Below are 17589 nucleotides of genomic sequence, written 5' to 3' on the forward strand. Positions count from 1 at the left end.
TGCCTATCCAAATTATTGTGTTATGTGGAAATCCCCTCTGAGCCTGCTTGCGTTAGCGCATGATCAAAATCCACCTTAGTATGGATGAAGCCTGGGCTGGAATGTGAAGCTAACTGAAGCTGGCTAGCTTTATAAAAGTCTGAGTAGATCTAGTTTCAAATCGTAGTATACCTCTCAGATAGCGACTCTAGATACTGGCAATTCTACAGTTTCCTTTGGGTTCCGTCTGAAGGTACGATGCAACGCTAGCTAATATTAGCCGCTAACTAGCCAACACCAGCTAGCTAGCGTAGCAAGCCATCTCCATAAGAGGCAAAGACATGTATATTGTATGTATGTACGCTACCATGTGACAAAATAGATTTGTTCGAGCTCAGATAGCAACCCTAGATACCAGGAAATTCTAGGGTTTCCTCTGAGTCTTGTGAAGAAACATCATCCTGCTAACTAGCAACACTAGCCCTCTGTTTCCCAATACCGCACTGGCTAAGGACCACCATCGCCTGCATTGGAACTCCCGCATCCAGAAAATACAAAACGCACATTTGCGCGATGGCCGCTCTTCCTCATCTAGTCCCTGTTGAGGTACAAAGCACAGGCCTGCAACATAGTGAGACTATATAAAGTTTCAGAGCTCTGAATACATATACACTGCCTCGCAAAAGTATTCATCTACCTTGGCGTTTTTCCTATTTTGTTGCATTACAACCTGTATTTTAAATGGATTTTTATTTGGATTTCATGTAATGGACATGCACAAAATAGTCCAAATTGGTGAAGTGAAATGAAAAAAATGACTTGTTCCAAAAATGCTAAAAAATAAAAACAGAAAACTGGTGCATGCATATGTATTCACCCCTTTGCTATGAAGCCCCTAAATAAGATCTGGTGCAACCAATTACCTTCAGAAGTCACATAATTAGTTAAATAAAGTCCACCTGTGTGCAATCTAAGTGTCACATGATCTGTCATTTGATCTCAGTATATATACACCTGTTCTGAAAGGCCCCAGAGTCTGCCACACCACGAAGCAAGGGGCACCACCAAGCAAGAGGCACCATGAAGACCAAGGAGCTCTCCAAACAGGTCAGGGACAAGGTTGTGGAGAAGTACAGAACAGGGTTGGGTTATAAAAAAATATCCGAAACTTGGAACATCCCAAGGAGCACCATCAAATCCATTATTAAAAAATGGAAAGAATATGGCACCGCAACAAACCTGCCAAGAGAGGGCCGCCCACCAAAGCTCACAGACCAGGCAAGGAGGGCATTAATCAGAGGGGCAACAAAGAGACCAAAGATAACCCTGAAGGAGCTGCACAGCTCCACAGCGGAGATTGGAGTATCTGTCCATAGGGCCACTTTAAGCCGTACACGCCACAGAGCTGGGCTTCACGAAAGAGTGGACAGAAAAAAAGCTATTACTTAAAGAAAAAAATAAGCAAACACATTTGGTGTTCGCCAAAAGGCATGTGGGAGACTGACCAAGCATATGGAAGAAGGTACTATGGTCAGATGAGACTAAAATTGAGCTTTTTGGCCATCAAGGAAAACACTATGTCTGGCGCAAGCCCAACACCTTTCATCACCCCGAGAAAACCGTCCCCACAGTGAAGCATGGTGGTGGCAGCATCATACTGTGGGGATGTTTTTCCATTGGCAGGGACTTGGAAACTGGTCAGAATTGAAGGAATGATGGATGGAGCTAAATACAGGGAAATTCTTGAGGGAAACCTGTTTCAGTCTTCCAGAGATTTGGGACGGAGGTTCACCTTCCAGCAAGACAACGACCCTAAGCATACTGCTAAAGCAACACTCGAGTGGTTTATGGGGAAACATCTAAATGTCTTGGAATTGCCTCGTCAAAGCCCAGACCTCAATCCAATTGAGAATCTGTGGTATGACTTAAAGCTTGCTGTACACCAGCGGAACCCATCCAACTTGAAGGAGCTGGAGCAGTTTTGCCTTGAATGGGCAAAAATCCCAGTGGCTAGATATGCCAAGCTTATAGAAACATACCCCAAGAGACTTGCAGCTGTAATTGCTGCAAAAGGTGGCTCTACAAAGTATTGACATGGGGTGGTGAATAGTTATGGCACGCTCAATTTCAGTTTTTTTGTCTTATTTCTTTGTGTCACAATAAAAAAAAAATTGCATCTTCAAAGTGGTAGGCATGTTGTGTACATCAAATGATACAACCCCCCCCCAAAAAAACTATTTTAATTCCAGGTTGCAAGGAAACAAAATAGGAAAAATGCCAAGGGTGGTGAATACTTTCGCAAGCCACTGTAACGGTACCCCAGGTTTTTCTTTAAAGTTTGCGACTGTTTATTGACTGTTATCGAATGTGTATGTTTTACTGGTGAATGACAATGAGTTGTTGCTATGAGTTTATGAAGTCTAGTCTTGATTGAGCATGGTGCCATACTGATTGGTTTATTTTGAAGTCTTGATTGAGCATGGTGCCATACTGATTGGTTTATTATGAAGTCTTGATTGAGCATGGTGCCATATCAGGTTATGCTCAGGGTTTTTGAATTTTGAGAACACACCTGTGGTTATTTCATTTTAGTTAGACCCCATACCACCCTGTTAGACCATTAACAACCATACTTCACCCTGGTTAGGAAAAGGTGTGTTACAGGTGAAAGGTAGTGTGATCTGACATTTGCCCACTGCCAACTTAAACTCAGGCAGACTCAAACCTCTGTCTCTGGTAGTTTCCCTGCTGTCACTTCTCAGGGGGGCTTCAGTCCTTCTTTCCCCCTGCTGAGGGGACCCTGGCTGGGCCATGGGGCTTGAGGACCCCACCTCTCTGCTCCTACGGCCGCGGGGTCTCCTGGGCACCACCGCAGGGGCCAGGGCGCAGCCAGGGAGGGGGCTGTTCCTGTGAGCGTCGGCATGCGGTGAGGGGGCGGCCTGACGGGCGGTCTCAGGAGCCAACGGAAGCTCAGCATTTCTGCCCTGCCCATCCATCAGAACTCCTTCGGGTCTTCCCTCGTCATCAGAAAATGCCTCATTCACATACCCCTCCCCCTCTGCCCTCCCCTCCCTCTCACACCTCCCCTCCTCACCAATTGCCTCCCATTTCTCAATGGAAGCAGGCAAGCAAACGGGGTGAGCAATGTCAGAAGTCTTGGACACAACAACAACAGTGGGGTACACACAGCTAGTGTCCTCGTCTTTCTCCTCACAGTTATACTTACCAACAAACGCACCAAATTCTACAGCAAAGGCAGAGGTGGAAGCAGAGGTTCTGTCTTTGTCTGGCCCATCCAGGCTGAGTTCTGGGTGGCTGGAGACGGAGGGCTGGGAGGGGGTAGAGCTGACATAGAAAGCAGCCCTAGCAGAGGGCACGCTGGGCAGGCTGGAGGGGCAGTCGGAGATGCCCACCTGCACTGGACGGGTCAGCTGCCACTGGGTGAAGGAGTGGCCGCGTAGCCGCAGCTCTGGAGGACTGACAGTAGGGGGCGCCAGAGCTGGGCAGAGGGAGAAGGCACTGTGACTGGCACTGCCACCCGTGGAGGATCCAGCCTCTATAGCAGCAGTAGCTTGGTGCCCCAGCCCAGTCCAGTCTCCTCTCTGCTCTGGGGGACTGAGAGTCAGTGGCGGGTTTGGGTCCACCCCACTCCCAAACAGAGAATCAGCCATGTTGCCCCCCACCACCACCCCGGACACCTGGGGGAAGGAGGAACCGAAGTAGGCCCCCACGCTGCGTTTGACCCCCTTGGATTGGGGGGTAGGGTCCTGGGGGGTGGGGGCCAGGCTGGGGGCAAAGTTTTTGGACAGACTGAGCTCCCTGGTGATCTGGTTGTGGACCTTGCTGGCTTCAGAGGCCCTCTGGGCGGTCAGGGTCTTTAGGGTGTCCACGGTCAAAGCTGACAGGTCCTGAAGGTGGCCGATCTGAGAGTCCAGCGTGTGGAGGGAACGCTTGATGAAGTTCACTCTATTACCGACCTCCTTCAGCTGGATACACATGGTCTCAACCCTGAGGAGAGAAAGGAGAAACAAATCTGTTGCCACAGAGTTCAATATTCATTATTCAATTAACCTCCTAATCCTCTTATGTTATATATATATACACACTATAACTGTTACTGTCAATGCAAGGGTCAACTAAAAACTGGGGTGAATGGTAACTATGGTAACAGTTACCTGTCTGAGGTGAGGCGGATACGCTCTTCGCTCCCTGAGTGGAACTGGTCGTTTTTCTCATGGAAGTACGTCTCCACACACTGCTCCTCAAAGTCATGGAGCTTCTTCTGATCCTCCTCCGTTAGAAACAACTCTGGAGGGAGGGAAGGAAGGAAAGATGGGGAGATGGGAAGGGAGAGGATGACGAGCTTTCTAGTTTCAACAAGGCATTTCACCTCTTTTACAGATCAACGTAACTACTGGTACACATTTCAAATAACTTATTGTAGCTGCATATATTTTTGCTGATAAACTAGAGATCCCTGAGACACCTATACATTTTATAGTCTGTTCATACACTACTGGTGTCCCCCAGGGCTCAGTACTAGGGCCTCTCTTGTTCTCTCTGAACACCAAGTGGTCATATCCGCATTTTAGAGCAATAAATGGTAGATCCCGTACTTGGTCCGTAAGAGTGACTGTCCTTCTTCCTCTTGTGACAGATGCAGGAGAAGAAAGAGACTAGGTGGGAGAGGAGGATGAGGGGAGGAGGGAGGACTGGCTTCTCATGGTAGGCCATGACGAAATGATACCTCTGGTACTTCCATACCAGATTACTGATTGACATCACTTGGAGGTACACATTACTGAGGAGAAGAGAGAGATGGCAAAAATAGATACACAGTGATGTAGAAAATTGGGGAAAAACATGATAATGTTATTAATGAATAATGAGAATAGTATTGGTCACAGAACAGCGCTCTGTGGAACACCGTTGTGTGTGTAGTCTTACTTGAAGAAGGCGATGAGAAGGTTAACTATCAATATGTATTGGACAAAGAGGTAGACTGCTTGTAGGAAAGGAGTGATCCACGCTGAAGTGGAGCACAGGGATTTCACATTCGTATCAGTGGCACACACTGTGGAGAGAGGGGACTGGGTCAGAGACACACACGGTGCTTCACACATCCCAACACAAAAAACACACACACATCCCAAACAACACACAGTGACAGGTGTAGATCATACTCACACACACACCACACACACACACACACACACACACACACACACACTTCTAAGCTCCATGGACTGGTTTGCACAGCCAGATTAAGCTTTCTACTGTCTTTGTCTCTACAGATGATTATATTTTTGTCTAGGAGTAAACATAATTTGGGTCAGTAAAACCAGCGACTACCATCTAATTTGTTGAATAACATTTCATTATACTGCACAGTATCTACAGCTACTGTATACATTCTGTTTTATGTATCAACAGGTAGTCTCTTCCCACAGCCGCTATATCTCCCACACAACTGTGGTGGAACTCCCTGAGTCTGATGAGCGAGACAGGTAGCTGCGATTATTATATATTACACAATGTATCTTCCGTAAATATCATAACACACTATCTCAAATGTGCTCTATGCAGCAAATATGAATTTCACTTAGTCACGCAATGATGTCAATTGGAGACTAAGTGAAAAGTCACCTTAACTGGAAGTTAGGATTTACCCCCATGTGTACAACAATGTTTACTAAATGTTACAGGATCTGAGGCATTTGACGCTGGTTCCTACTTCACAGTAGGGCCGATTCAAAATACGTTTTTTTTTTTGTTGCAGAAATGGCTTCTTGAACATGTGAACTTATTTAGATTTAGATGCACTATTGTAAGTGGTTGTTCCACTGGATATTATAAGGTGAATGCACCAATTTGTAAGTCGCTCTGGATAAGAGCGTCTGCTAAATGACTTAAATGTAAATGTAAACTTTCATGTGCCTTAATTACAACTTGTAAGGGATTGGTAAATATGAATAAAAATGTAAAATGTGCCTAGTTTAGTCAGGGAGAAAGCACTGAGCTATACTGAGAGAAAGACAGGATATTTCCTGGCTAGTCACGATTGGCTGAGATAATTGTGAGGTTGGGTATGCCAAGATATGATCCCTGATTGGTCTGTCATGTCACAGGCTTCTGTCTATAACAGAATGGGCTCTTCTCTGGTAAGTTCACAGATCATCTTTATCACAGATTTTTGGAAAGATAAAGCTATGGAAAAAGTGTTCCTACAGCTCTCAAACACATTGCTGCCCTGAATTTAGCAGGGTTTAAGTAGAAAGACTACTTTCTGGAGGACAGTGCCATGCTGACTCCCATGTTTACTCAAACTACAGTGTAAGATACGCCATGTTGAAGCTCTGAGCCTGTACTTTAAGCAAATCACTTACATTTGACATGCCTCAAGAGAAATCTGGACACAATAATCTTAACTAAATCCCTGATTGGTTAAAAGCTGCTGTTCTCTACCATTGCTGGCTATACCTCCCCTAACAGGGGCCGACTGGCTGTGTCCACAATCAACTCCTAGCCCCTGCCTCCTAAGGACTTGATTACTTAAGAAAGGCATATGTTTCACTATGCCTATCCAACCAAGGGTCGAGGGTCTCATTCTGTACTGGAAATAAAACTAATTTAAACACAGCGACTGTGTGAGGTGACTGTGTGAGGTGACTGTGTGAGGTGACTGTGTGGTGCGGTGCAGGACGCGTTGATTAGACCAAACGTGGGTTTTTGATTGATTTCCAGTGCTAATCAGCTTCTCATGCCGTGGTGAGAATCCTTAAGAAAACTCTTACCATCGTAGTCGTTTATAACAGGCTCGTCTTCCTTACCGTCGATTTCATACGCATACACTTCCCCATACATCATCCAGTACGGCTGGAAGACCACGTCTTTGAGCAGCGTCCAACTGGGCTCCTCATTTGGGTACAGGATGGCTTTCCGCGGCACGCCATAACTCAACAACACCACCGCCATGATCACCACAATATAAAACATATTGGCCACCTAGAGGAATAACACACACACACACATATTACAGGATGGCTTTCTGGGGCATGCCATAACTCAACACCAGCGCCACCTAGAGGAATATATACATTACTCTATACATTATCACAACAATATAAAACAGCTATCTGTATGAATAGAGACATTACCACCACTATATTAAGGGCATGTGCATGGAGTTAACCAGGTCTAAGTTCTGAGAATAAACGTCCAAGTTCCCGGGAAATACTGAGAATATCCGGACTCAAAGCTACGGTGCCTCAGAATGAAAAGAACCGGTGCTGGATCCCCGTAGTCTATCAAAACATGTTGTTGATAGTAGACATTATTGCCACTATGTAAAACATGTTGACATATAGAGGTAACTGCCAAATTAAAAGGAAACACTTGGGTAAATGAGGGATACAAAGTATATTGAAAGCAGGTGCTCCCACACAGGTGTGGTTCCTGAGTTAATTAAGCTATTAACATCCAAATAAAAATGCCCAGTTGCCAATTAGGGGTCTCAAATGAGCATAGGGGGTTTAAAGGGTGTGTGTCTCAGCCACCAGATCTCAACCCAATTGAACATTAATGTGAGATTCTGGAACGGCGCCTGAGACAGCGTTTTCCACCACCATCAACAAAACACCATTCTAGCTCCAACAGGGCAGTAAAATCTAGCAATAACAATACACACATAAACCAAAACTAAAAAACAAATATATATATCAGAAGGAGCAATATCAGAGTCCGGAAAATAAACAACTCCTCCCACTTCCCTCCTACCCTGGAGGGGAACCTGCCACCTATTGGTCACCACACACCTCATTCAATGTAATCAACCAGATCATGTCCACCTGAAAGAGGCGGGGCTACCCCTTTAAAAACACCCCCATCTGCAATCATTAGCCTCTTTCAAACCAAACCAGCATGGAACCCTAGAGATGTGCTATTGACTGAGAACCATCCGATCTACCGTCACACATTGACCAACTTATTTAGGTAAAGGCTACCTTCCTCTCACCTTGTGTTCTTAAAGGCTCTCCACAGTGATTTCCCAGTCTACGCAAACCAACCTTTTACAGACACACCCATTGAGTTGTCTCCTGCACCTCCCTTAGTTTCTTTGAGCGATTGTTCAGTGTGTAAGGACAGTATATGGATAAAAAATTTGTATAGCTATAGTTACTGTATATAGGATGAGCCAAGAACAGAATACAGTATATACATATAAATTGAGTTCAACCTTGTCAAATATATACTACAGGAGAGATTATTTCAGAGAAAATACTGTTCCTTGAGGTTTGTCAGAGTTTAGAGTGATGAAAAGCAGCTAACTACTCTCTTATGTCTCTTCATTGAGCAGAGCAGCCCAGTGGAGCCGTTGCTATGGATACTTACAGAGTACATGCAGTGTGAGATTCGCGCAGGGAGGGAGTGAGTGACAGACAGAGACAAGCAGCTAAGGGATTTACTAAACGGAGAAAGTTACTTCTGGTTTCGGGCAGGGCCGGCTCTTAATTTGGCAGAAGCAAATCGGGCCTGGGTAGGGTAAGGCCTGAACGTCACGAGCATGGGTAGGGCTTCAGATTAATGACTGTGCAGGGCTCTAAATGTGGGTAAAAACAGCATGTAAACATTGTTAAAGTGACTAGTGTTCAATGTCTCTATATGTTGGTGTTTTCTTTATTTTGGCAGTTACCTGTACATCATCAGCTCTATACATAATATAAATGTAATCGTAATAGACAATTGAACTGACAACTCAATTGTAATAGACATTGACATTATCATCACCATATAAAATATGTTGATGTACATTATCATTGATGTATAAAACATTTAGATATACATTGAAATGTCAGCATTGAAACGCCAGCCACCCTAGTCGACTGTTCTCTCTGCTACCGCACGGCAAGCGGTACCGGAGCGCCATGTCTAGGTCCAAAAAGCTTCTTAACAGCTTCTACCCCCAAGCCATAAGACTCCTGAACAGCTAATCAAAGGGCTACCCACACCCCTCTTTACGCTGCTGCTACTCTGTTTATAATCTATGCATAGACACTAACTCTACCTACATGCACAAACTCCTGTCTTTCAAAGATAATTAGTAAAAATTCAAATAACTTCACTGTAAAGGTTTAAACACTGTTTCCCATGCTTGTTCAATGAGCCATAAAGAATGAATGAACATGCACCTGTGGAACGGTCATTAAGACACTAACAGCTTACAGACGGTAGGCAATTAAGGTCACAGTTATTAAAACTTAGGACACCAAAAAGAGGCCTTTCTACTGACTCTGAAAAACACCAAAAGAAAGATGCCCAGGGTCCCTGCTCATCTGCATGAACGTGCCTTAGGCATGCTGCAAGGAGGCATGAGGACACCAGATGTGGCCAGGGCAATAAATTGCAATGTCCGTACTGTGAGACGCCTAAGACAGCACTACAGGGAGACAGGACGGACAGCTGATCGTCCTCGCAGTGGCAGACCACGTGTAACAACACCTGCACAGGATCGGTACAGCCGAACATCACACCTGCGGGACAGGTACAGGATGGCAACAACTGCCCGAGTTACACCAGGAACGCACAATCCCTCCATCAGTGCTCAGACTGTCCGCAATAGGCTGAGAGAGGCTGGACTGAGGACTTGTAGGCCTGTTGTATGGCAGGTCCTCACCAGACATCCCCGGCAACAACGTCGCCTATGGACACAAACCCACCGTCGCTGGACCAGACAGGACTTGCAAAAAGTGCTCGTCACTGACGAGTCGCGGTTTTGTCTCACCAGGGGTGATGGTCGGATTTGCGTTTATTGTTGAAGGAATGAGCATTCCACCGAGGCCTGTACTCTGGAGAGGGATCGATTTGGAGGTGGAGGTTCTGTCATGGTCTGGGGCGGTGTGTCACAGCATCATTGGACTGAGCTTGTTGTCATTGCAGGCAATCTCAACGCTGTGTGTTACAGAGACAACATCCTCCTCCCTCATGTGGTACCCTTCCTGCAGGCTCATCCTGACATGACCCTCCAGCATGACAATGCCACCAGCCATACTGCTCGTTCTGTGTGTGATTTCCTGCAGGACAGGAATGTCAGTGTTCTGTCATGGCCAGCGAAGAGCCCGGATCTCAATCCCATTGAGCACGTCTGGGACCTGTTGGCTCGGAGGGTGAGGGCCATTCCCCCCAGAAATGTCCGGGAACTTGCAGGTGCCTTGGTGGAAGAGTGGAGTAACATCTCACAGCAAGAACTGGCAAATCTGGTGCAGTCCATGAGGAGGCGATGCACTGCAGTACTTAATGCAGCTGGTGGCCACACCAGATACTGACTGTTACGTTTGATTTTGACCCCCCTTTGTTCAGGGACACATTATTCAAGAAAAATTGAAAATTAAAGTAACAAATAATTAAACCGCAGCAGTAAAATAACAAGAGAGGATATATACAGGGGGTACCGGTACAGAGTCAATGTGCGGGGGCACCGGTTGGCCAGCGAAGAGCCCGGATCTAAAATATCTTCCACTTGTATTAGTTATTTTCCAGAGTCCTGGAGGCATCCAGTCTCTGTTGCTCCAGGTGCTGATTGGTCTCCCAGTTGGCCCGGTCATCCTCAAACATCCTCAAACTAATGTGTCCCTTTGTTCAGGGACACATTATTCAATTTCTGTTAGTCACATGTCTGTGGAACTTGTTCAGTTTATGTCTCAGTTGTTGAACCTTATGTTCATACAAATATTTACACATGTTCAGTTTGCTGAAAATAAAAGCAGTTGACAGTGAGAGGACGTTTCTTTTTTTGTTTATTACCTCAATTAACCGGTGCCCCCGCACATTGACTCTGTACCGGTACCCCCTGTATATATCCTCTTGTTATTTTACTGCTACGGTTCAATTATTTGTTACTTTAATTTTCAATTTTTCTACTTATCCATTTTTACTTAACACATTTTTCTTCTTAACTTCTTAAAGCATTGCTGGTTAAGGGCTCGTAAGTAAGCATTTCACTGTAAGGTCTACACCTGTTGTATTCGGCGCATGTGACAAATACAATTTGATTTGATTTTACACAGTTGAAAAACGAATTTGGATTATTAAAGCATTAGAAAAAAAAGAACTCACCATTTTACCGATCATCATCACATACGGTCCTGCTTGCTGGTTGACTGCCAGAATATCTAGGAGTCTCACGTACCAGAAGATGATATTCAAGCAATACACAGTCCGGCCTGGGACAAACACATCCTCTCCTCCGATCCTCAATCCAAAGCCCACAAAGAAGGTGACAATAGCCAGGAAGTCTGAGAGGTTCAAATAGTCACTGAACCAGACTTTAACCTTCTGGCTAATCTTCCCAGCTTCAGACATAAACATCTACAAAGAAAGAAACACAACAGACAATAGGACATGAGTGAACTCAGAGCTCAAATCAAATCAACAATGGAAACAAAGTGATAGAAATGGAGAGATATTCTATCAACGTGAATGTAGACTCAGTACTTCTCTGTTTAAACCGTCAACTAGAAGAATAAGGACCTTGTTTAAAGCAAATTGAACTAAACTAAATTGTATTGAATCCTCTGAGAGACAAAGATAGCTGGGTAAGTGTCTTGTCCTTCTCATATAAATGAAGTCATAGGGTCCATTCCAAATGGCAAAAGCAGTGCACTACATAGCAAATACGGTGCCAATTGGAACATAATCATATTGATGCAGGGAGCAGCATTAGCGTACCTCTCGTATCTTCTCGATGGCGGAGGTGAATATGTAGAGGATGACCACCCACTCTTGAGGAGATGGAAACTCGGGCATCCGGACCAGAACGACAAACGAGTACAGCATCAGAAAGCCCAGGTACGCCAGCTATCCAGGGGACAACACACACACACACACACACCTTTACATAGGCTATTATACAGACCCACAACAAACACCTTTGTAAACCATACACAGGCTATTATACAGACCCACAACACACACCTTTACATACCATACACAGGCTATTATACAGACCCACAACACACACCTTTACACAGGCTATTATACAGACCCACAACACACACCTTTACACAGGCTTTTATACAGACCCACAACACACACCTTTACATACCATACACAGGCTATTATACAGACCCACAACACACACCTTTGCATACCATACACAGGCTATTATACAGACCCACAACACACACCTTTACATACCATACACAGGCTATTATACAGACCCACAACACACACCTTTACATACCATACACAGGCTATTATACAGACCCACAACACACACCTTTACATACCATACACACGCTATTATACAGACCCACAACACACACCTTTACATACCATACACAGGCTATTATACAGACCCACAACACATACCATACATAGCTATTATACAGACCCACAACACACACCTTTACATACCATACACAGGCTATTATACAGACCCACAACACACACCTTTACATACCATACATAGGCTATTATACAGACCCACAACACACACCTTTACACAGGCTTTTATACAGACCCACAACACACACCTTTACATACCATACATAGGCTATTATACAGACCCACCACACACCTGTACATACCATACATAGGCTATTATACAGACCCACAACACACACCTTTACATACCATACATAGGCTATTATACAGACCCACAACACACACCTTTACATACCATACATAGGCTATTATACAGACCCACAACACACACCTTTACACAGGCTATTATACAGACCCACAACACACACCTTTACACAGGCTTTTATACAGACCCACAACACACACCTTTACACAGGCTTTTATACAGACCCACAACACACACCTTTACACAGGCTTTTACACAGACCCACAACACACACCTTTACACAGGCTTTTACACAGACCCACAACACACACCTTTACATACCATACATAGGCTATTATACAGACCCACAACACACACCTTTACACAGGCTTTTATACAGACCCACAACACACACCTTTACACAGGCTTTTATACAGACCCACAACACACACCTTTACACAGGCTTTTATACAGACCCACAACACACACCTTTACATACCATACATAGGCTATTATACAGACCCACAACACACACCTTTACACAGGCTATTATACAGACCCACAACACACACCTTTACATACCATACATAGGCTATTATACAGACCCACAACAAACACCTTTACATACCATACACAGGCTATTATACAGACCCACAACACACACCTTTACACAGGCTATTATACAGACCCACAACACACACCTTTACACAGGCTATTATACAGACCCACAACACACACCTTTACATACCATACATAGGCTATTATACAGACCCACAACACACACCTTTATATACCATACACAGGCTATTATACAGACCCACAACAAACACCTTTACATACCATACACAGGCTATTATACAGACCCACAACACACACCTTTACACAGGCTATTATACAGACCCACAACAAACACCTTTACATACCATACACAGGCTATTATACAAACCCACAACAAACACCTTTACATACCATACACAGGCTATTATACAGACCCACAACACACACCTTTACACAGGCTATTATACAGACCCACAACAAACACCTTTACATACCATACACAGGCTATTATACAGACCCACAACACACACCTTTACACAGGCTATTATACAGACCCACAACACACACCTTTACACAGGCTATTATACAGACCCACAACACACACCTTTACATACCATACATAGGCTATTATACAGACCCACAACACACACCTTTATATACCATACACAGGCTATTATACAGACCCACAACAAACACCTTTACATACCATACACAGGCTATTATACAGACCCACAACACACACCTTTACACAGGCTATTATACAGACCCACAACAAACACCTTTACATACCATACACAGGCTATTATACAAACCCACAAAACACCTTTACATACCATACACAGGCTATTATACAGACCCACAACACACACCTTTACACAGGCTTTTATACAGACCCACAACACACACCTTTACACAGGCTTTTATACAGACCCACAACACACACCTTTACATACCATACACAGGCTATTATACAGACCCACAACACACACCTTTGCATACCATACACAGGCTATTATACAGACCCACAACACACACCTTTACATACCATACACAGGCTATTATACAGACCCACAACACACACCTTTACATACCATACACAGGCTATTATACAGACCCACAACACACACCTTTACATACCATACACACGCTATTATACAGACCCACAACACACACCTTTACATACCATACACAGGCTATTATACAGACCCACAACACATACCATACATAGCTATTATACAGACCCACAACACACACCTTTACATACCATACACAGGCTATTATACAGACCCACAACACACACCTTTACATACCATACATAGGCTATTATACAGACCCACAACACACACCTTTACACAGGCTTTTATACAGACCCACAACACACACCTTTACATACCATACATAGGCTATTATACAGACCCACCACACACCTGTACATACCATACATAGGCTATTATACAGACCCACAACACACACCTTTACATACCATACATAGGCTATTATACAGACCCACAACACACACCTTTACATACCATACATAGGCTATTATACAGACCCACAACACACACCTTTACACAGGCTATTATACAGACCCACAACACACACCTTTACATACCATACACAGGCTATTATACAGACCCACAACACACACCTTTACATACCATACATAGGCTATTATACAGACCCACAACACACACCTTTACACAGGCTTTTATACAGACCCACAACACACACCTTTCACAGGCTCCGCCCCCACCACCTACACAGGCTATTATACAGACCCACACACACACCACACGGCTTTACAGTCCCCCACCACCTACACAGGCTATTATACAGACCCACAACACACACCTTTACACAGGCTATTATACAGACCCACAACACACACCTTTACATACCATACATAGGCTATTATACAGACCCACAACACACACCTTTCCAGGCATCGCCCCCCCACCCATACCACAGGCTATTATACAGACCCACAACACACACCTCTCCTACACAGGCTATTATACAGACCCACAACACACACCTTTACACAGGCTTTTCAGCCCATACACAGGCTATTATACAGACCCACAACAAACACCTTTACATACCATACACAGGCTATTATACAGACCCACAACACACACCTTTACACAGGCTATTATACAGACCCACAACAAACACCTTTACATACCATACACAGGCTATTATACAAACCCACAACAAACACCTTTACATACCATACACAGGCTATTATACAGACCCACAACACACACCTTTACACAGGCTATTATACAGACCCACAACAAACACCTTTACATACCATACACAGGCTATTATACAAACCCACAACAAACACCTTTACATACCATACACAGGCTATTATACAGACCCACAACACACACCTTTACATACCATACACAGGCTATTATACAGACCCACAACACACACCTTTACACAGGCTATTATACAGACCCACAACAAACACCTTTACATACCATACACAGGCTATTATACAAACCCACAACACACACCTTTACATACCATACACAGGCTATTATACAGACCCACAACACACACCTTTACACAGGCTTTATACAGACCCACAACACACACCTTTACACAGGCTTTATACAGACCCACAACACACACCTTTACATACCATACACAGGCTATTATACAGACCCACAACACACACCTTTACATACCATACACAGGCTATTATACAGACCCACAACACACACCTTTACATACCATACACAGGCTATTATACAGACCCACAACACACACCTTTACATACCATACATAGGCTATTATACAGACCCACAACACACACCTTTACATACCATACATAGGCTATTATACAGACCCACAACACACACCTTTACACAGGCTATTATACAGACCCACAACACACACCTTTACACAGGCTTTTATACAGACCCACAACACACACCTTTACACAGGCTTTTATACAGACCCACAACACACACCTTTACACAGGCTTTTATACAGACCCACAACACACACCTTTACATACCATACATAGGCTATTATACAGACCCACAACACACACCTTTACACAGGCTTTTATACAGACCCACAACACACACCTTTACACAGGCTGTTATACAGACCCACAACACACACCTTTACACAGGCTTTTATAAAGACCCACAACACACACCTTTACATACCATACATAGGCTATTATACAGTACACAGGCTATTATACAGACCCACAACAAACACCTTTACATACCATACACAGGCTATTATACAGACCCACAACACACACCTTTACACAGGCTATTATACAGACCCACAACACACACCTTTACACAGGCTATTATACAGACCCACAACACACACCTTTACATACCATACATAGGCTATTATACAGACCCACAACACACACCTTTATATACCATACACACACCTTTACATACCATACACAGGCTATTATACAGACCCACAACAAACACCTTTACATACCATACACAGGCTATTATACAGACCCACAACACACACCTTTACACAGGCTATTATACAGACCCACAACAAACACCTTTACATACCATACATAGGCTATTATACAAACCCACAACAAACACCTTTACATACCATACACAGGCTATTATACAGACCCACAACACACACCTTTACACAGGCTATTATACAGACCCACAACACACACCTTTACATACCATACATAGGCTATTATACAGACCCACAACACACACCTTTACATACCATACACAGGCTATTATACAGACCCACAACTCACACCTTTACACAGGCTATTATACAGACCCACAACACACACCTTTACACAGGCTATTATACAGACCCACAACAAACACCTTTACATACCATACACAGGCTATTATACAGACCCACAACACACACCTTTACACAGGCTATTATACAGACCCACAACAAACACCTTTACATACCATACACAGGCTATTATACAAACCCACAACAAACACCTTTACATACCATACACAGGCTATTATACAGACCCACAACACACACCTTTACACAGGCTATTATACAGACCCACAACAAACACCTTTACATACCATACATAGGCTATTATACAAACCCACAACAAACACCTTTACATACCATACACAGGCTATTATACAGACCCACAACACACACCTTTACACAGGCTATTATACAGACCCACAACAAACACCTTTACATACCATACACAGGCTATTATACAAACCCACAACACACACCTTTACATACCATACACAGGCTATTATACAAACCCACAACACACACCTTTACATACCATACACAGGCTATTATACAGACCCACAACACACACCTTTACACAGGCTATTATACAGACCCACAACAAACACCTTTACATACCATACACAGGCTATTATACAAACCCACAACACACACCTTTACATACCATACACAGGCTATTATACAGACCCACACACACCTTTACACAGGCTATTATACAGACCCAC

The 17589-nt window shown here is 43.9% G+C and overlaps 1 protein-coding gene across 3 annotated transcripts in view; it reads right to left on the bottom strand.

Annotated features, from left to right (window-relative positions):
- LOC106587669 (transient receptor potential cation channel, subfamily M, member 7) overlaps positions 1–17589 on the bottom strand; it is a 111473-nt gene that overhangs the window by 27036 nt on the left and 66848 nt on the right. For all 3 annotated transcript variants that reach the window (XM_045708036.2, XM_045708035.2, XM_045708037.2), the window contains exons 20-26: positions 11704–11832; positions 11092–11343; positions 6810–6984; positions 4927–5053; positions 4596–4780; positions 4155–4287; positions 3206–3987 (exon numbers count right to left, since the gene is read on the bottom strand). In XM_045708036.2, coding sequence (XP_045563992.1) covers positions 3206–3987; positions 4155–4287; positions 4596–4780; positions 4927–5053; positions 6810–6984; positions 11092–11343; positions 11704–11832 — 1783 coding nt within the window. The remainder of the gene's footprint in view (positions 1–3205; positions 3988–4154; positions 4288–4595; positions 4781–4926; positions 5054–6809; positions 6985–11091; positions 11344–11703; positions 11833–17589) is intronic.

The sequence above is a fragment of the Salmo salar genome, chromosome 26 (assembly GCF_965601325.2).
Source record: "Salmo salar chromosome 26, fSalSal1, whole genome shotgun sequence".
Taxonomy (NCBI): Eukaryota; Metazoa; Chordata; class Actinopteri; order Salmoniformes; family Salmonidae; genus Salmo; species Salmo salar.